Source organism: Mugil cephalus, chromosome 21, assembly GCF_022458985.1.
Source record: "Mugil cephalus isolate CIBA_MC_2020 chromosome 21, CIBA_Mcephalus_1.1, whole genome shotgun sequence".
In the NCBI taxonomy this organism is placed as follows: domain Eukaryota; kingdom Metazoa; phylum Chordata; class Actinopteri; order Mugiliformes; family Mugilidae; genus Mugil; species Mugil cephalus.
In genome coordinates, this window is record NC_061790.1 from 17,449,124 (window position 1) to 17,471,019 (window position 21,896).

General features: G+C 42.3%; 1 protein-coding gene across 5 annotated transcripts; it reads right to left on the reverse strand.

Annotated features, from left to right (window-relative positions):
* Nucleotides 1-19: 19 nt before the first annotated feature.
* On the reverse strand, nt 20-20,201 carry hmbox1b (homeobox containing 1 b). 5 transcript variants are annotated; one of them, XM_047573193.1, is made up of 10 exons: nt 19,705-19,990; nt 16,966-17,670; nt 12,530-12,615; nt 11,261-11,371; nt 7,207-7,360; nt 6,866-6,948; nt 6,393-6,488; nt 5,528-5,622; nt 4,785-4,868; nt 20-4,547 (listed from the first exon to the last, which is right to left on the reverse strand). In XM_047573193.1, exons 2-10 carry the CDS (start codon nt 17,664-17,666, stop codon nt 4,404-4,406), a joined length of 1,554 nt encoding a protein of 517 aa, XP_047429149.1. In that variant the 5' UTR covers nt 17,667-17,670; nt 19,705-19,990; the 3' UTR covers nt 20-4,403. The 5 variants fall into 5 exon arrangements, with proteins under 5 accessions (XP_047429149.1, XP_047429150.1, XP_047429148.1 ...); XM_047573194.1 differs by having other exon boundaries at nt 5,528-5,619; nt 16,966-17,673; XM_047573192.1 differs by having other exon boundaries at nt 16,966-17,673.
* Nucleotides 20,202-21,896: the final 1,695 nt, after the last annotated feature.

Sequence of the window (21,896 nt, forward strand, 5' to 3'; positions counted from 1 at the left end):
CCACACAACACAGAGCAAGTGTCATTGATATAGCTTTATTCTCTTGTACATTATATATATCATACTAAAATAAACACAAGTTAAAAAAATGAACAAAGAAACTGTACAAAAAAATGTATATATACTACATCTTAATTACAGAACAGTCTACTGTCCAAAAAAGGCACTAAATTCTGAAATGGGCAATACAGTAATTTTGAACATAACTAGATTTGAGATTGATACAACAGCATTCAGTCCTCTTTTTCTGAGCTATATTGGGATGAAGTAGATGGCGTTTTCACTGGTGGTGGAGGGGGGGGGGCACAGAAGGACATGTAGACGTGTTGACCCTGACACACCACGAGGGGACATCCCTTCAGAGTAATAAGCTCTACCACTGGAGAACACACAACACCGGGCGGGGAAAGCTTTGTTTTCAGGTCTCTCCTGGAAAGCACACGGGACTTCTACTCGGTGAGCACCTGAGGGTTCTTTCTTCACAACCCAAAAACGTTTCTGTCGAGCCGAAACGCTCACATGAAATACTGCACGATTAAAACTTGTACTTGCTAATTGGGCCATGGCATCTCTGAGTGGAAGGCAGTTCATTTAAAAGTGTCTTACAGTGAGAGGATAATCTCTAAATGCACTCTTTGCAGGCTGATTTTACTAGTTCTAACATATCATCTTTGTATGGGGACATCACACCAAACTCCATAGAAAATAAGACATAAAATACAAGCAAAGAGGCCTGTTCAACTCTAATAGTGCTTTATCAACATAGTGAATCGGTTCAAAGGTTACTATGTGCTCGTCTTATTTTAAGAGTCCTAAAGGAATATTCCACTTCATTTTAAAGCTAAAGCCTCTGGTCAGAGCTTTGAGTTTCTAAACACATCAGCCCCTTGGTTCCATTTCTGACTCACGCTTCCAGATATGAAAGAAATTTTACAAAATCACTTAATCCAAACACACCTACTGTGTTTCCACCAGCTTCACTTGTCTGGCACTAAATTTTCCATTCAAACCTAAAACGAATCAATAATCCTTTCATCGGTCTTTCACTTAAAGTTGCTATTTTTCACTAGGGAGTTTGGCGTGGCGTGATTTTACGGAGACGCTGGCAAATACTGGGGTTCTGATTTAACGTGAAGCACACAAACCCTTAGCAGTATACTGGACGTTTGCCGCTCCGGGGGAGGAGGTTACATTTCAAGCTTGGCCATACTCAAATTTTCATAAGGTGCATCATCGTTAATTTTTTCATAAAATAGCTTACTCAGGTACAAATAGAGGGGAGACTGCTGTTCAGGCAAATAAGGGATGACACGTACACACACACAAAAAAATAACAGTTAAAATGATAATAGAAAAATGATAATAGAAAAATAAGTCAGAAATTAAAAGGCATGATTCTTTTAACAATAAAGCATGTTTCATTTCAAAACATCTGTCATTCTTGTTTTTTTTTTTGTACATTACCATAAAAAAAGAGTATAAATACATATTGTTTTTATCTTTCAACCCTTTCTTTTCTAAACACAGGTCCCAGTTCTGAGTCACTATTTCGCAGCTTCGTACGTACAGAAGCGGAAGAATTAAATAGAGCTTTATTCGACTTGAGCCCAGGACTGGGAGTTACTTTACAAGCAGGAGGCGACAGTTTATTACACGGCTCTAAAATCGATGGGAAACACTTTCAGTGTTGTTTGTCACCAATGTCCACATTACATGAGACTTCTGGGTGAGTGTTTGGTTTAATCCTGCGTTGTAGAATATTTTCCCAGTTCCCCAAAACCATCTCTAACGCAAAAGCTCATTTGGGAAATTCGTATATTCATTTTTCTTGCTAATAATTTGATGAGAAGATCAATACCACTGTCATGACTCTACACTAAATACACTGGCCTGCCATGTATAAGCAACAGTAGCAATGGTGCCTAATTAAAAAAAAAAAGAAAAAAAAAAGCGCTAAATGTGAAATCCGATTAGCTTAGCTTAAAACTAGCTTTAAAGCTAAGCATAGCTAGTCTGGTTTTGTCCAGGGGTGAAAACAAAAACACCTAGCCATAACACAACTCAGTTTGTATGTTTAATCCATACAAAAAGTGAACTGTAAAAAATTGTATCAAGGTGTTTTGTGCTCTAAGTGGGATGTGAAGCTAGTGCTGGTTTTTAGCTTAGCATTAATGACTAAATGGTGATGAAAAATAAAGCGGAGATTTTACACAAGTTTTTTTTTTTTTGGTAAATTTCTAATGAAGATATTCCAATTCTGAAAAGTTATTTACCAATCATTAGCTTGCTAAACCTCAGTGGCTTGTAGGTGACAACAAGCTAGCACCTCAAAAGATCACCCTAAACATCTTTTACTTATGTTTTAGTACAACAACAACACAGGTAGTTGATGAATGTTTCACTGCATAAGCACCCATAAAGTTTAAGATTTTATCGTGGGTTAGGACGAGGGTAAAAGTAAATGTTGTGTGGCTAAGCTAAGCTATGCTAGCTCTAGCTTCATTTTAGCATTAGGACATTACAGCAGTAGCAATCTTCTCATTTTAAGCTAAATGCTCACACTTGATAAACAGGCCCAGCTAATGAGAATGATTTTCGGTCAGAGATGGTTTTGGAAAAGGTCCCCTCAGGGCCACAAATAAACAAAAAACATTTCTAGTATCACCACTTTAAGTGTGTTTGATTCAGATTCCCTTCAAGATAATGATTTTCACCTTTGAGGCTATATAGATAGAATTAAAAAATGCCTCCAAAGTTCTTCTGATAACCATTTCCAGTGTGGATTTAGTCTAATTCGATATCTTGGATATTAAAAAAAAAAAAAAAAAAAGCACATTACTTAATGCTAATATAAAGAGGCAGCGTCACAGAAGTAGTAAATAGCTTAGGGATATTTTAGCATTATATGTCTGGCTGCTAATACCTATCTTTACTGACACAGGCCTGCTGTAGTGTCAAGCCTGCACTGGCTCGAGAGGCTTCACTCAACATGAGAAGAAAAAAAAAAACCTATGTACGCCAAAGGAGTTAGTAGAAATCGCTTTGGATTAACACCGTTTTCAGATCAGTCTTAGCTTAGAGTCCTAGCATTTTTTCCTTTGGCATTAATGACATTTAAAACAAAGCATGATTCCCCTTATTAGATAGCTTAGAAAGTTTGCTTGATTATCACATTGACCCTAAATTGATCCTCATAGCCTCAAATACTTAACAATAGTGTCACCGGGAAGCTGGATACTAAGGCAGAATGATTGTATGTCCAGTCGCCTTTTGGCCAGAACAACAGAGGAAGAGATGGTGCTGCTATTGGACCGAAACCTTAGGAATAGTTTTTATTTTACGTGTGCTGAGATTCTTGTGCACTGAGTGATGTTTCAGATCCTTGTTGTCAGAAAAAAATAAAGTCTACTGTAAAAAGGAAAGGAGCGGCTGTGTGTATGAAATTAAGGCTACTTCTTTTCAGGAGAAATACTGGAAGGTGTTAAGGTTTTCAGTCCAAATAGCAGCTCTAGTGAAGGAAAAACAAAAAGGCCTTCAGTGAGGAATGGTAACTATAGAGAGTAAAAGACAGTGACTGGACAGTTCTGTCTGCTGATATTATTCCTGCTGACTGCCTCGCGGCCGGAGAGGGAGACGAGGAAGCTCTCTCCATCCGTTCATCCCAAGACAATGGCTAAGAGGCTGCTCCTCCGATGAATTGCACAATGAAGAGGTGAGTTTGAGGGGTAGGTAGGTAGGTAACGCACCATGAGGTGAGTGTGACTGAGAACCATAAGAACCATATATATATATATTATATATACAGTACACGTTATTCTTCTGAGGTTGACGTTGAGGTGAGATAGACTGAGGATCGGCTCAGACGACCAGGCTGGAGAGGGAAGGGGAGGGGGAACCGGGAAGAGGACAGAGAAGAGGTATCCTGTGAGGAGAAAGTGTATTAAGGGAAGGAGAGAGGAGTTCCTGGGAAACACAATCCCAGACAAGAGCCACCAGTTTTCAGGGGAGGGAGGGAGTTAAAGGCCTGAATTGCCCCCTTTTCTTCTTTCAGTGGATCGTTTTCACAGAGGAGATCACGGGGTCTATAGTGACCCATTTCCGCCAGCTGTGTCAATATATTGAGTGGGAGAGGGAGGGGGTGGGGGGTAATTACTGTTTACATGGGCTATCTGGGAAGAGAGGAGAGGAGGGGGCGAAGAGACGAGGAGCAGTTGGTAAAGGGCTGAGGGACAGATTTGAGAAGGTTTACTAAGTAACATTATGTTGGTCTCTTTATTTATTTATTTTTTTATTTTTTTAAAGCGCCCCCTCCTCGTTTCCCATTTCTTTTTTACACTCCTCCTTCCCTTTCCCCTGTCGACTCCATTTATCAAACCCTTCCTCCATCCCAGTTCCTGTGCAGTTCATTCGTCCTCCAGGGACTCGGTCTTGATGTCATTGGGGACCCCGCCGGTTCTGGACAGGGCCAGGATGGTGTGGTTGACGGCAGCCATCTCCACAGCCAGAGAGATGGGGTCCTGGTGCTCGCTGTGCGCTGCACTGTCGTCCTGAGGCAGGGAGGGACACACGGGCAAACGTCATCACAGGTAATAGCAAGGAGGACGAAAAAAAAAAAAAGAAATGAGAAAGTTTGTGTTTTTGCCACTTTGCTGTCCTTTGTAGTTTCAGACCATGTGATGTTATTTGACTCTAAACAGCCAGCCTCACCGATGGGACTCAGGAGCCCTTCATGAATATGTAGTGTTCTAGTAAACACAGTTTGACATGTTTGGGTGTGGAGGTACCTGTGTTGGCGAGGTGGGCTCCAGCCGATAGAGGCCAAATGGTCGGCTGAGAGGTCTCTTGTCAAAATAGGGGAGGTCACAGGCCTGAAGGTGTTTCAACAAAAACGGTTACTCAGAGACAGCGGTCGTCACTCTGGATGCTTTTTATTATTCTAACCGCCTTGGCACGAGACCAGACTTTCATGCTGTGCAATTAAAGCACCAATGGAAAGCTTAAATTAAAAAACAATAATATTCATCGGTAGGTCTATATAATGAAACAGCATTGTTTTCTTTATTGTTCCAGTTTCATTTCCATTGGTAACAAGAAAAAAAAGAGCAGATTTTGTTAATTACGCTCCAGTTCCTCATGAAATTGTGACTATAATTAAGGAAGGGGATATTCAGAGTCCAAATGCTCTGTGTGTGTGAGTGTGTGTGTGTGTGTGTGTGTGTGTGTAAACTTGTGAACAGAAATGCGTCCACAAGGTTTAACACAGCAACTGTTGACATCAATTATTAACAGATCATTGACCAAACACAAGAAACTCATTAGCAAAGTTGATTAATAGATTAGAATAAATGACATTAGAGCTGACTAATAACTGGACCTTGTCTGAATCTAGACTTTCTTCAGGGTATAACCTGGATGTGTAACGCTGGCAGAGGATGATGCCTTCATATAGTCTCATGCTCAGTAGTGACTGTTCTCATCCTAGTGCTGTGTAGTGTCTGTTTACCTGCTCGTTATTCATCATCTTTACCTGCTCCGTGAAGTCGTTCCCATCAATGTCGTCACTGTTGGAGTGTCCCCCTGGACTCTGGACGTCTATCCCGTGACTCTCCAGGATTGTGGCTTCTTGGAGAAAGAGGACGGATTATTAGATTTGCGATTAACGAGTGAACTAAACAAAATGGCAAAAAGTAGGAGCTAAATGGTCGGAATAACTAAAAGTCATTGACACAACAGTGTCACAGTATAGCTGGCTATACTTCAATTAAAAGTAATGGTTAACTAGTTCAGATAGTTAAAACTATGGATACATGCTAGAAGGAGCTAAAGCTAGGGCTACACAGATGAAAGCATTGGACAAACGGTCGGAAAATTGTTCCCAAAGCCGATAGATAAAATTACAAAAAGAATGTTGAAATGGCTTCAAGTATTAAATACAGTGGAAAACAATGGAACAAATGTTAGGAAAAGTTAACAGCTATAAAAGCTAATGAGCACTTATTTATTTAATTATTATTTATGAGCTAAATATAATGAGGGAATCAGATAAAATAGTAATTACACTATTGGAAAACTTCTGTGTGCTGGATGAAAGGTTGAAGTAGTTGAAAGAGAACAAAGCTATGGAGTAATATTTCACAGGATAAATTATCAGCAGTTGTCTCAACATAATCCTACTGGCTTCAAAGTATTGGAAGTGTTATTTTTTAAATCTAATTGGCATGTAGGTGAGCCCAAATAGTTTTTGTGTAATTTCACAGTAGTCATGCGGACACTTTGCCAGTGGTCATAACAGATCCACCTCACCCGCAATCCTCCACCTAATTACACTGATAGAGTGAGGGGATTAATGGCAACACATCAACATCTGTGGACCCTCCTCAAAGCCACATTACCAATGTTGGCCCGTCTCTTGATCTCTTTGCGGCGATTGGCGAACCAGTTGTAAACTTTCAGGGAGGTGACCCTCTCCAGATCAGAAAGCTTCTTCCCTGAAAAAAAAAAAAAATCAAATGATATCATCATCACTTACCGTCATCCCCCCATGAATCTCTTCTATCGCACGAATCGTCACAAAAATAACTTTCATTTTTTTTCCCCCAGTCTGCTTTAATTTTCTTTCTGTTATCTGGCCGTTCCCTGAAGCTGGGATTTATTGATAATAAAACTGTTGTAGATAAGTTTATCAAGCTGCATAACACATCAAATATATAAAGTGTGTTTCACATGAAAGATCATGAATGTGTGTATAACAGGGGAAACCGTGTGTCCCCAGCAGACGAAGCTTTCATCCATTAGACATGAAACGCTGACAGTGTTGGTGTTATTCTAGTGACACGGTGAAGTGCCTGGGTTCTGTGGGTCTTACCTGGTTTCTGGATAACAGCATTGCAGGCGTTTGCGATCTCCTCCCTTTTGGCCTCATCTGGGTACTGGTTGTCGTTGAAGTAGCTATAAATAGCAGAAGAGTCGCACTGATTGAATTAATTTCTCTACACAAGGACGATGTCAACAAACTGGAGTTACTGCTGTTTGTTATGTATGCGGTACATGTCTGTACTGAAGGGGCACGGTGAAAGTCGCAGGCTTTATTTCCTCGCTGTATAGACCGCGACGTTTCTCTTAATCCTCGAGGAAATAAAAGACGCGTTATGAAACGAACCGTCCGTCTGCCACCTCCTAACGGTTCGTTTCCTCCCCCGTCCTCACCTCTCCATCACAGCCAGGCACTCTTTCCTCCAAGTGAAGCGGCTTCCTCGACGCAACCGGAAGGTCCCGGGGGCGGTGGTGAGGGGCGGCGGGGTTTGCCTCCACTCCATCTCCTCCAGAGGCAGCGGAGCTGGCCGCATGTTCAGGGTGGCACCTGGAGGGGCAGAGCCACTGGTCGGTTACAACTGAAAAAACGGGGCGCGCGTCAGGAAGAGTCAAGCCACAGTGAGAAGTCGAACAGCCTGCAGGTGCGTTTGTGGCCTGGAGGCACGGGCCGGTGCCAGCAAAAAGTCTAAAAGTTGTAGAGGGGAACGTGTGCGGAGGCTGTTTGGGCGGATGAACCGAGCGCACAGGAGCCAGACTTGATGAATATGAAAACATGCTTCTCCCTTTTGCTAATCTCACAATATATTCTGATTATAAACTCGACTGAATAGTGCTGACAAAGAGCGTTCTGCCTCTTCGCAAGTCATGACCACAGCAGAAAAGAAAACCGCACAAAAAAAAAAAAGACCCGATTTGCATTTAAACTCGTAAAAACTCGCCCGCATTATTATTTAAAGCGTCGCAAAACCAGAGGCCTAACTGTGTCATCCCGCCACAGCGCGGCTTATCACAGCGGCATGAATGGGGCATCAGTTTTCTCTGCAGCAGTGATGGGTTTGTGTGTGCGTGTGTGTGTGTGTGCGCGTGCGTGTGTGTGTGTGTGTGTGGCTGGGCTGGGCTGGGCTCAGTCTGGCCATAAATAGCATAGAGCAGTTTCCAGTGCTGACGGTGTTGGCAGGGCTCCACCAAGGAACATGCCGCAGAGGACAAGGCGTGGGATGCCTGCTGCCCAGCTATAGGTTGAAAACACGTGTACACACTTGCACAGTCTGGATCTAAAGAAAGCATGTTGATGCTGTTAAGCGCGTACGACGCACGGTGCGGATTTAACGGATGAACGTGCGTGAGACTCGGGGTCTTTCTTCAGAGCAGCAAACGACCGGCTACCTGATCCAGGCAAACCCACTTATTTCTGGTTGGACGTGAATTCAGACATGAATGTCTTTTTAATGAGAGTTTTCAAAACACAGGATTATCCCGCTAGACTTATTGAAGGGAGAACAGTGTTTGGAGTTTAACTGACAGGAAGACGAAATGTCTCACGTTTCAGACTTCCTCTCAACAGCAGGTCCAACGGGTTTATGGAAGTGCAGTAAATAAAGTGGGATTTGAAACTTAACTCCCTCAAGACTTGAAATCAAACAGGGCTGGGTTTGAAGAAAGAAAAAAGAAAAAAAAAGATCTCACAATTTGATTACAGCTACGCTATTTCCTGCATCCTCTTGTTAGACGTCTTGCTACAGTCTTGCAAGGCTTCACAACAACATTAGTCCAAGTCTGAGGGAGAACTGAAACCTGACAGGATATGAAAGCTGATGCGTGGCAGCGTTTTGGACATAAGACGTATCACAACAGAGAAAAGCTGTACCAACGCCAAGCCATACGGCAACATCTCTAACACTGCACCTGGGCAGAGCTCCCTTTGTGTACAACTTGAAACATTATTATTTTTTTTTTTTTTTTTTCCATGACCAAATACATATCTAAACTGAATTAGGACCTGGTGACCCTAAATCGATTGAAGAATGTCACCCCATCCCTAGAATAAAACATCCAGCCTCTATTAAAATAAAGCAACTGGGAGGTCAATTTAATAAGAAATTATTAAGAAACATTATTCTAGTTATTTTGCACCAAATGCTAAATCCTAAATGAAATCATTGCTTATGCAGTTTAACTGATTTCACATTTATCAGTGAAACACAGACAATCAACCAAGAAACACTCGATGCTGGTGAAATGAAGAAAAACAGATGAGAAACAGCAGATAACATTAGAGATTTAAAAAAAAAAAAAACAAATACAAGCTCACAGGCAACTTCAATTCAATTTGCAAAAGTTTATGCAAAAAACTGCCAGAACTAAGCAGAAGTTTCTGGAGATTCACAAATTAATGTCAAAATAATTCAATTCATGATGGCACTTAGGGTAAAATACATTTAAATAAAATCTGATAAAAAATAATCTATATATCTAGTGCTTTGTCATTTTATACTTAAACTTCTTAATGTTGAGGATTTTGCTCCTAAAAACTATTTGAGACTATTAACTTCTATCACGTGTGGTTGTCCAGCACATGAAAGTAAATAAAATACATGTCTAACATGCAAACATTAGCACAACTCTGAAACGCTAACACAGACATAACTTGACTTTCTTTTTCTTTCTTCTTTTTTTTTTTTTGGTAAACTGGGTGATGGTGGAAGTGCTGCAGCTGAGCTCAGCCAGACTAAAAAAAAACACACAAGCTTCTGAAGAGCGTTAAGCTGTGACAGCCATAAAATCCAACTCGTTATATTGGAGCCAGGAAAAGCTGAGATGTTAAAATGTCGACTAAACAGATGAAATATGCTGCATCGTTTGCTTTATTGCCATTTAAATAAAGGCCTACATATGACAATTGAAAACAAAGTCCAGGCCAATTTTGTAGAACTGAGCATGAATTGTGACAGATACTGATACTGTCTCGGTCTCTATCTGTAACTGTTAACTTGCATAAATATGAAATTCAGCATCATTTTAACTACAGGACGTTCTTTCATTCAGTTTTATTATTATTAGGCTAAATACTGTAAAATAAACTGCAACGTCTCCGATGCACAGAAGCCAGACTTACTTTTATGATTTAGTCAATCTATAATTACTTGAACAGGAAACATGCTCTACGAGGGAGCACTTGCAAGTCATGAGCATTGCAATATTAGTCGACCTATCTTAAGCTACAGCTAAACTAATAAATGGGTGATTTCCCAGTTCTGCTATCTTGGCATTACAGTACATTCTGTCACATCCTCTTGTTGGAGCCGGACATTTATGATAATTCTTCACCATAGCAGCAAATTAATCTCCTAACTGCTCCTATTATAGTCCCATTCTCCTTTGTCTCCAGTTGACTGGAGGAGCCCAGCTATTTCTGCCAACATTTAAGATGCTACACGGAATTGAGACATCGTGTGCAAGACTTCTCTGCACCGCATCAACCACAACATGCTGACGACTTATCTCATTAACAGTGTGACAGGAAATGGTAGGCAGCGGGGTGTTGTTCTCCTGCGCTCTTTCTTTAGAACGGCCCCAGTGCTGCGATTAGTGGCACTATACTTCTGTCTTAACATCCAAGCTTCCAACTCACCAACCTCTCTGCCTTTGGTCAGTCCTAACTTTGTACAAGTCAAAGAATGAGACTCTTTATAGCCCCTGGGATAAACTTAACGTTTCAACAGTTTACAGAGCATATGCACTGATCAGCCACAACATTAAAACCACTGACAGGAGAAGTAAATAACATCTTGTGACAAATCAAAGTTCGGCCGGAAAACTTTTGGACCTGACATTCGTTCATGTGGATGTTAGTTAGACATGTAGCACCCACCTAATCCAGACCAGACACCCCCACCCCAAACCAATCAGTATGTTAACATGCATGTGAAAAAAAAAAAAAAATTATTGCCTTAATCCAACTTGAACTGGACGACTTAAGTGAATGTAAACGTGTTACTCCGACTAATATCGAAGTCACTATATCCCAAACTGATTAATTATCTGTGGGATGATAGGAATAGTCATAATAATATGCCTGGTCAGTGTAAGCAAGAATGAAATCATTCATAAATGAAACCTAGATTCACATGGATGTAATTTCCATACATTTAATGGGACAGTAGTTCTGACTGTGATGTCTGTCTTTTCCCTTCCACATTTCATCTGGAAATAGTTGGGACGGAACAGTCTGGTTCACATCCAAAGGTTGCCACCATTGTTAACCCGTGGCCTTCAATGAGCTGCTATACAAACAAACTGTGAGGCCATTGTTTCCCCTATCTCTGTCTCAACTGCCAACTGTCAAATACAGGCGAACAGCCAAAAAATATTCAGGGGAGGAAAAAAAAAAAACAAAGAAAAAAAAAAAAGGGGTTAGCAGCGTGCCGGGTTATGACGCCAGATGTACCTGGTGTGGTTTTCTCCAACGTGTACCAGCGGTAGAAGGCTCTCTTCTTCTGCTCACTCAGGTCTGAGCCGTGCTGCAGCAGCCAATGGGAGATCCTGCTCTGGCTGATACCTGGAAAACAGCCAGACGCTGAATTACACACAACAGGGTTTTGTATCCAGCCTCAGCACAATTTGCAGACAACTCTCAAGAATTCAAGAGACACAGAGGAGAATACAAGAGGGGGGAAAGTGTTTTCTCTCTCCCTTAGTAGTCACAGAAAAATTGCACTTGACACCTGAACTTTTTTTTTTTTTTTTTTGGTAACATGCTAAAACTATTTCTAATAATATGCTCTGGCTTAACAGAGCCTATTTTGGAGTCACTTTTACAGTTCTTTTGATTAGGAATAATGTATTATTCACAACCTTGGTCAAATTACAGTGTAGCATCCCTCACTAAAACTTTAAAAGCCTATGTATCAAGTGTCAGGTTTTACTTACAATTCTCATTGTTAAAGTGGCTATTTTAGCGATTTCTTTTTTGTTCTTTTTGGTGACACCTGTGGTAGTAAGTAGTAATTGCAAGCGTGGATTTGAACCTCACTTCCCAGAGATCCAAAGAGTGTCACCCTTAAGATATTAATAGGCGCTGGCTCTGACTGCTGTCTTTGTTTCGCTGTCTCTGCACTGATGTGTCTCCACAGAAGACTGAGAGTTCATTATGTGTGAGTTGCACCTGAACACAAAATAGAGACGACAGCCAATGGCAACCTAGCACACCCAGTACATTCTCCACCTGTATGAAAGGAAATAACTCTTCCCACCAGCAGGTGGCAGTAGTCTTTATCAGACAAATGGAAGGTACTATTAGCTGGGTGGCTAAGAAGCTAGGGGGCTAGCAAACTGCTGTCCAAAACTAGCTGCTGAGCAGAAAGTCTAAATGATCACGTCACTATGAAATTATTGAATGTTCATTTGACAAAGATGTAAAACCAGGAGGAGCCTTTTGTATCATTATTTTATTTATAGTGTCACTTTAGTTTGTGTATGTGTATGATGGCAGATGAAAAAAAAAACAACAATCCGAGTAAATCGTAATATATCCAAGGAGTGAAAACAGCCTTTCCAAAAGACTCAGTAGTAACACAAATGTAAATGTAAAAACTGAAGACAAGAAAACATAAAATTCTCTAACGTTAACATCAAAGTGATGGTTTTTTACATCCAAAAACGCACCCCAAGTTAAAAACCACAGCTTTGAAAGTACATCAGTTTGTCTGCTACTAACCGGTAACTTGTGCCACCACTGCCTGAGAAATCCTCCTGTTCCCCAGAAAAGCTTTGATCTCTTCTTTCACCAGACTGCTGTCTCTCCTGCAAACACAAAGAACAAAGCATTACTGCTTAATAATGGCAGCGGCACAAACTCGCAGTGAGTTAAAGTGTATAAAGGCTATAAATCACATGCGATATGATAGCAATTAATTGACAGGCTAATATAAAATGATTTATAAGTACACTAAAGACACGAACAACTACTGCACGGACAGAATTAGAGCTTTTATCTGTACAAGGCAGATGCATGCATGGTTTCTGTGTTTTGTCACCAGTGCTGCGCTCAGCTCGTACCAGTTGTTTGGTATGCAGTACACTAACTAATTCCCTCATGTCGAGTGATAAAATCAGTATTTCTGTATTTCACCTATTCATACAGAAAATCATAAAAGCACAGCTTTTTTTTCCCTTTTTTTAAAACAGGGCTGCGTTTTGACAACATTATCTGTGAAGCGTGGCTTTTTTTTAACGTCTCCCATGTAATGAACCTTTCAGATTAGCACAATCAAGTCATCAATCTGTATTTGCTAAAGGTTATTTAACGGACACGTTTCCACTATCTCGGTCCTCCACGAGGAAAAGAAATAAAACATGCACAGACTTGCAGGAATGGAGTATGTGCAGTCACACTGCGTACCCACCCTGCTTTCTGGCATCAGGCCCAAACCCCTCCCATACATATATACACACAATAAGACACGCATACATATACACATCCCTACAAGCTTATGACTGTCTTACAGTTTTTCCACAGTGAAACCCCCACCCTCTCCTCAACTTTAAGAGCGGCACCGGCGCTCAACCCATTCAGTCCCAGCAGCCTTTGAACCAGTCAGCACGGGAGACTCACGCTCACACAGAGAACGCGTCAATGTCCCGAGCACTCTGTTTGGCATATTTCAGAAATGAAAATGCGTCACGACTCTTGACATCCAGCATCAATATCCTCCACACCAGCCTCTTGCGGCGCAGCTAAAATTAGAGCTCAAAAACGCTGCTTGTATCGACACTGGCGAATCGATGTAGCACAAGCTGCTGTACAAGACTGAGGAAGAGTGGGGTGAGGAGTAGGAGAGATGGAGGGGGAGAGGGGAGAGGGGGGGGGGGGGATGTGTCGGATGCCAATTCAAAAGGCAGAGCCCCTGCGGAGTCGGAAATGTGCGCTTTAAAGTGAGAAAAATCAGAAGGGCACCGTGGGGATTGTTGACAAGCTGAAATCTTGTGTCACACCCCCGCAGCCCCACCGAGCGCCACGCTGGAGAGTCCTGGAGGCGGAGGGGACCATGGCTTTTGAACGCTACTTAACTTCTTGGGCTGCCTAAAGAGGACGTGTCATTTAATGCAGAGGAAGTGTGAATGAGTGATGGGGCAGCTAGTGCAGTGCTGAGGGCAGAGCCTGAGCCCTAAATGCCTGGTCTTCATGCAGGGAAGCTGGAAACCAGTAGGAGACCAGAGCACCAGGAGGAGGAGGAGAGGAGAGGAGGTAGCGAACATGTGGACTATGATTGATTCTGAATGCTGAACCTGTAATGGGCCTGTGTAACTACAAAGCATTTCAAACCTAATATCATTGGATGCTACTAAATGTAATTTCATATGAGGTTTTCAGAGGTGCATGATAGAAAGGCTTTCTTCCTTCCCTCTTAGAAAATGTCATCTTGAACCCTGAAGGCTTTTCCAGTTCCTCCTACAGAACATTTCCCTTTTATGTAACCACCAAGTGTTTGTTCACTCCATGCATAGTCTCAACAAGAACGCCTTTATGCCCATATTATTTTAATACTCCATCACATCATGTACATCTTTACGTGGTACACTGTGTACAAGTCGCCATTAGGTCCTGTACTGAAAAAGCGTTCTCAAAGTGAAAATGTCTGTTTAGCTGTGCATTTTCCATCCTTAATTACATAGAAAATATGCGCTGTAACTGCTAACTAATTGTTCATTAGTGCAAGTGCGTCAAGAATCGTTGTGTATGTGTGGAGGCTCCATGGTTACACAGCCTTACAGAGTCTACACACCTTTTCTAAACAGGACTGCATATCAGAGCATCAAGAGCCACACAGAGGTCAAAGGGACCAGGAATGGTTTGATGGACTGTTTTTAATTTCTGGGGTTACTTATTGATGGCAAAAACTAGTAGCAGAAAAAAAACCTCCTAATATCAACAACTTTGGTTTACGTGATTATGTAAAAACAATGCCAGTCCAAACTTTCTCTTTGCTGAAATGAACAGCACAGCCAGATAATTTCGTTAATGTAAGTGTAAATGTAAGCCTGTAGTAGCCAGACTCAGCTCTTATCACAACATGAGTCTGGTAAAACTCAGGCCGTGTTTTAACAGACTCAGAAAAAAGGGGCAAAGGCACAGTCCCACAACCAATCAGAGCCATTCTGCTGTAAACATAATCAACACCATAGTGTCCAGCAGAACTCATCGGAGAATTATCAGACTCCAATGAAGCAACTGCAGATCAACTTTCTACAACAAAATATTAGTGGGAGGTGGAGGTGGAGGCTTCCGGGCTAAAAAGATTTTGCAGCAGCACTTCAACTGTTTACTGAAACATAAACCAGATGAGGTAGGATCAAGTCAAAAGTATCTTGCATGTACGTTGCAAGTCATTCCAGTCCTAAACTCTGAGTTTCGTGTCCTAACATGTCATCCGACACTCTTGCAAACGTAATGCCATTAATTAGCGTTTAGCTCATTTTTTCATTACATGCCTGCAGCTTCACAGATCTGATGCTTTTCTTTTTAATTTAAGGTTTCGTGGATAAAACAAGCAATGACTGTGCAGGTGGCACTCGTAAAACTGTGATGCATTCAATAAATGGGGAAAAAAAAGATTAAAAAAGGAATTGAGAGTCCTAAATAAGTAACAGTTATTTTGTGATAAAATCTAGTATCATAGTAATTAGTAAACCTGAAGTGAATCAAAATACTCACGTATTCACATGAAATTATAGATATCAAATATAGTGTCAACATTAAACTGAACACTAAACTACAGACATCAAACAGAAATAAGAAAGAGTTCTTCCTTGTTCTTGCAATGATTGCAGATTTGATAACAATAATGTCTTCAAATCAAATCTTCAAATCTTCAAAATCTTCTTAGTCACTAGGTAAAAAAGTCATATTACAGAAAATCAGGAAACTCTCCAACAGCCAACAACTGGACTGCAACTACCAATAAAGTAAAGTGAAGCGAGTGTGATACAATCAATATGTCAGCAGAACACCTCATTCATGTGCAAGCATTCAATAATATGGCCTATGCTGGCCTATTCGTTTTCTTTTTGTTGTTTTTTTTTGTCTACAATCTTTAGCGACCCTATGAGCAAACAAATAATGAACAAACCCAACACTAAAAGTCCAAGCAACATAATGGGACAAAATTCAAACTGAAGATCACACATCTGTTTCCAAATCGCCTGATAAACATTGGCTGTAGTTGGTGTCACATTAACTTATACCATCTTAGCAGAAACCAATCTTCCACTAGCTACTAGGCCAGACCAACAAAAACTACTAAAAGTAATGCATTTCACAAAGAGCTTTTCAAGATACTAAAAGATGTCTTATATTTAGTGGAACACTCAAGCACAGCTATGAAACTGACTTTTTGCTATAAATACTTTATAAACGGCTGTTTCCAAAATCAAAAACAAAAAACTGAGGTTTTTAGCAAATATGCACATGAAGAAACAAATCTAAGAAAAATCAACAATTAAAATTAAACGAGGGAGAGAGAGAGAGAGAGTACATGGCGCTGATAAAGATCATGTGATACAAAATGATTTTTACGGTTAAGAACTCGGTCTCCAAGGTCAAGAGTAAACTCTAAAAGCTCAGTTTTTAAAACATGTTTGCATTCCTGCAGCAGCTGCACACAATGGAGCTCCAGTTGAGTTTCCAGTCGGTGCTATTTAATTAGCGCCGACATGAACTGTTCTTTCTGGCCTTTTTATTATGAGCATTACCGCCAATAAAGAAGACCCTCCAACTCCTACCACTGAAACACTCAAGCTATTCAAATTGAAAATGCATCAGTCGGAAAAAAAATTAAAATGGCCTTCAAGGCTGCTTTTAGAGGCGCCTTTGAAGCATTTGTCTTTTGCAGACAAGAACATTTCGTGAAAGGATCGTTACTGCCGTGGATGTCGTGGCCGTGCCTTCATTCATTCACTCTCCGTGTCACACAGTCTATGAAGTTCACACAAAAGTGAACAAAGCGTTTGAAATCAGAGTAGCACATTTTGTGTCCATAATCAGAATGAAATCTCACAACACCACTGTAACTTACTGATAATATCCTTTACACCGCTACAAGCAAAACAAAAAGGGTTCCCTAAATAAAGTCTTAGTCCTACGTTACTACTGACCTCATTAGCTCCTCCACCTTATCGTCAATGTCCAGGTCTTCTTCTGTTGCCTCAAACCCGAACGCCCGTGCTGCCGCCGCACTGTTCACCGGATATCGTGGAGGAGACAGCTTTCCGTTGGGGGTAGCAGCTAGGCTGTCGCGACCGTTCTGCGACAGCGCCACCAGCGACACGGGTGATGGCAGGATCGCAGATGGCGGCGGCGGCCCCGGAGGCGGTGAGGTGTCGTAGCTATTGCTAGGAGACGGCGAGAGCCCCCCGCCGCTGCCGAACTGTGTCTGCGTGGCTGTGGACATTTTGGAGGTCGTGGAAGAGGCGGCGGCGGCGGAGGCGGCGGCGGCGGCACCTGAGTGATTGCCGGTGCTGCCTTCGCCGCTGTTGATGGCGCCGTTGTTGCCGTTGCATGACACAGAAGAGGTGGTGGTTGCCGAGGCAGTGTTGTTATTGTTGAATGATGCGTTAGCATTATTAGAGGCAGAGTTGTTGGTGCAGCTGTTTGCCCCACCTACTCCGTATGAGGAAGAGGAGGAGGAGGAGGAAGAGGTGCGGCGGCCGAACTTGTCGCCGTGCTCCCGGTCCAGCCGGTCCAGAGTGTCAAGTGCGTGCAAAATCTCCTGCTTGGTCATGCCGGTGCGACGCAGCCGCTGCAGCAGATCTATCTGCTCAATAGTGAAGCGCGGCTCCTCGCTTAACTCAGACATCCTGCTGCTGGATCAGAAACAAGACAGACAGGTTGTGAAACAGAGGAAGAATCAGAGGAGGGCAAAAGGAACAGGAAATGCAGGGGGAAGTTAAGGGAAGTGGGAAGGAATCCTTAGGAAAGTAAGTAGATGTTTAAGATCTGGAGGAGCGTAGGAAGAGAGAGAAAAGGAGGAGCAAGGAGGAGCATAAAAGTCAGGCATAAATAAGACAGATGAAGGAATGGTGGAGCCACAGAGGAAATGAGAGGATTAAGTGGCAAAGAATGAAAAGGAACGCGGCAGCAGATGGGGAGAAAAATGAGAATGATGAGGAAGGAGGAGTGAGACAGAGGAAGGTAGTGGGGGAGAGTTAGAGGGATGAAAGAAGAAAGAAAAGGGTGGGAAAGGAGAAAAAGCTGCAAGAAGAAAATAAAGAGGCAGCAGATAAGGAGCGGAAGACAAGAGCGGGAGATAGAAGTGTGAAAAGAAAAGGGGGAGGGAGGGGCAGGGCATAAAAATCAGCTATTTTTGGGAACCAGCAGGCAACACGCGCAGAGTGCCAGAGTCACCTTGACAGCTGATGCTATCTTAACATTCTGACTGTCGCTCTTTAAGAGCTACAATATATCCCCGGCTCTGCACACCACCCACGCTGTATGTTTTTCATAAGCAATTTGCTGTGCTCAAAATCAATGCAACCGGAATCGGGCTGCGGCAGATTTTCCATCTTCTGTGCCTGCCCGACCTATGCCGATATGATAAATGCTTTAAAAGGGGTCAACGGCATTTTTCTACATCTGTGTTTCCCCTAAACTGAGCAGAGGACAGAAATGAAACAAACGGCCCGGGATTACTTGCAGGGGTTTGAAGTTATCACGGAGGAAAGTAATACGATTGCGGCGAATGCAAAGCCTGTAACACGAGGATTCGGGAGGAGAATGAGCGTTTCCGGCACACACGGAGGAGAGACACTTTGAGCTCTGAAAGACACAACTTCTGCACCACAGGACAGACTGGTAGCACCGCATGGCGAACATTAACTAGTCTCTTAGTTGTCACCTCAAAATTATGAGGCAAGCTGCTGGAGCTGTGAATCATTACAAAGCCCTGTTAGATGCCACATCCCAAGGATGAGATACACACAATTAAAACTGCCAGGCTGGTTACATTTACAAGAACGTCACTGTTCTGACAGGCATGTGGCTGCACCTATACAGAGATTTCACACTGTTCAAAGGAGACGTGGTGTGGGCTTTGCAGCATCTCAAATCATTACCCCTTCTGATTAAGTATTTACCAAGTTAACTATTCACTTGGTGAGAGTACAGTGGAGGTCAGCCCTCCACACGCATATGCAAACTGCTGCCTTAACGCAGTTTAAATGTGTCTTTGACAGGTGGCGATTCAAACTTATCCTTTTTTCCACATTCTCGGGGAGTTCAAGAAAGTTCAAAAATAAATCGGTAACTAGTTGGTTGTTGGTCGTGCAGCCGCAACCCGCGGACGTTTCCTTTCCCTTATTGCACACAGCCTTGTGTGCATCCGATGCCCCCGACCAAACGTTTTCCTTCGTTTATGACGGTGCATTTTTTAATCGTCCCGGAGCTGAAAACTGTCCCGCAGCTGGTGGCATCTCTTCTTCCCCCGTCCGTGTGTTTTTGTTGTGCTGACTGTGGGGCCCGCAGTGAGAGGTGGAGGCTGGAGGTGCCAGCCTTCACGCCCTTTGCCCAAACGCTAACGTTAGCGAACGTTACGGCGGACAATGCCCGGGGCTGACGTTAAATTAGCCAGCTCGCAGCCCTCCCCACACTAAGGAAAAATATTTATAACAATTTAAATGACGCCCGCTGCTTGTCAGTGTGAACCCACGACAGCCCGCTCGCATGGCACGGCAAGACTAGGAACTCGGCGAGGGTTATTTCGGTCGCGCTGGGTTCGTTGGAGTGATTAGCGTAACATGCTAGCCGTGCCAACGCTGATACTAGCTGACGTTAGCCGCCGACTCTTGATATTAATAACATCACTTTCAGCGTAGTGGATAGCCAAGTACGCGACTTACCTCGCTTCAAATCCTCCGCTTATTCATTTAACTGTGTATCTGAAGCAAAGAGCCGCCGTGCCGTTCACTGCAGCCGGAACAATGAAGCAATTTTTTAACAGTGCCCCGTCCGACCCCTTTCCCAAGGATTTCTAATCAGAGGCGAATTATTTGCCTCTCCGCTTTGTCTGTCTGACAACAGCCATATTGACAACTAACACCTCCGAGCAGCTCCGAGGGAACTGTAGTTTTACTCCCCTCGAAGGCCTCCACCGCGCGGCGGCGTCCCCTGCCACAAAAGACTACAAATCCCTGAAACGGGAGCGGGGGGGAGCTGATGGCTCGCTGATCTACAGTTGTCACAAGAAGGCGATGCAGTTTTTAATGTGGCCACAGCGGCTGCTCTTCTTCACCCTGCAGCGGTGTCTGCCTCCTCAGAGGTGACTTGTGCCATCTCCAACAACTTAACAACACATCACATATCCGACCCCCATCACAAGAACGACTTTAATACATGCACCATAATTAAATTCGAGTGTAAATGTAATTGACTTGCTAATTGTTGCTGGTGTCTTTCAAGATAATAATGGATTCTTCGCCTTTTAATTTGGTGGAATTGAAAGAATCAAACAATCCATTAAAAAAGTAGCAGTAATAAGGAGAGAGAGAGAGAAAATGGTACAGCCCAAGCCTCAGTAAGTACAGCCTTATTAACTGTACAGTCCTTACATATGAATCCAAATAAATGTAACTGTGTTTGGTGACTTAAACTGCCTCCACAACTAAAAAGCAATGTATAAACGGAGTAAAGATTTGAGATTCAAGTCGTGCTTATTGCCACTCCCACAAAAAGTTTAAAAAAAAAAAAAAAACATACAGTCCCACTGTGGTATATACACTACCAGGCAAAAGTTTGGACACACCTTCTCATTGAACTGAATGGCAAGGTGTGTCCAAACAGTTGGCTGTATATGCTGACAAGATGCACACAGTGACTGAGTATAGATGCAACTACTGCTACACTACTCTATCCACTACACTACGACATACTACACTACATATTACACGAGACCCCGTCTTGGATCAACTATTTACTTTTAAAGTGCATCAGGATAAAGTTTCCAATATAACATATGAAATGGAAATGGTGGTGCCTGTTGAGCCCACCTTGGATACTGATTATTAGAACATCGGAAGCAAGCATTTGGAATTGTGAGCAACAGTCCGTTGTGATTTACTGTCACAATGACACATATTCCCATTTGCTGGGAGCAACATGGGTTTCCGCCCAGGAGCCGCCCTGTTTATAGCATCTCCAACAGTAGATCTGTCAACAGTGCTTTCAGAAAGACTTCAGAGCCTTTTAAAAGTTCCTCATTTAGTTACGGTTGTATTTAACCATGATTCCCCTCTGAAAACAAAGAACCCAGTGGCCACTGAATGAGTTACAGAATTCGTTTGTTGAAATTGGAAAAAACATTCCCAACAAAGGCACATGACAGTCCACTGGACAAAAGGTACCTCTCTCAGACCAAAAATCCTCTCGTCTAGCGAGGCAAAGACTGAACTGTTTGGTCAAAGTGTTTGGAGGAAACAAGACATCACCTCATTAATATCAACACAGTGGAGGGTATCGTGCTGATTGGATTATTTTTTGGCTCAGCGATGAGGGAACTGTTTAAGATAGAGAGAAAGACAGACACAGACAAATACAAAAAATACAAAACAAACAGGAATGGAAATGTGTCTCAGGGTGGTTTACTCTTGAGACAATGATCCAAAGTGTACAGCAAAGAAACTACAGGAGTGGCTTCAGGAAGGAAGGAATGCACCATTTAAATTAGAAAAAAAATGCTTTAGCTTTACCCCGTCAGTAATATTAGACGGATTGGGGAAAATAATTGAATCCATTTAAAGTCTAAACCGTACTGTACAATGTGGAAAAATGGAAAAGGGTTTGAAAACTTTCCAAATGCACTGAAAGTTACCAAGGTAAAACTAAGTTACAACCCCTGCAAACATATAGGCGTGTTTAAATATTTTTAGTTCTTAATGTTTCAGATTTGCACTGCACATAGCTGTCTACTCAGCTGGTTTGGCTCGGAGGAAGGTCAGCCGCACGGAGAAATTAAAAGAGGCTTAATTCTGGAAGGAAAATGGATCCAGGTGGTTGACTTAGCATGTGCATCAATTAGACACTTCAAGTGAAAAAC

Coding starts and splice junctions, on each gene's coding strand:
- hmbox1b (XM_047573193.1), bottom strand. CDS start 17,666: ATGTCTGAGTTAAGCGAGGAGCCGCGCTTCACTATTGAGCAGATAGAT. Junction 7,361..11,260: donor GTTGGAGAAAACCACACCAG/GTACATCTGGCG, acceptor CTGCCCCTCCAG/GTGCCACCCTGAACATGCGG. Junction 5,623..6,392: donor CAAGAGACGGGCCAACATTG/GTAATGTGGCTT, acceptor TCTTTCTCCAAG/AAGCCACAATCCTGGAGAGT.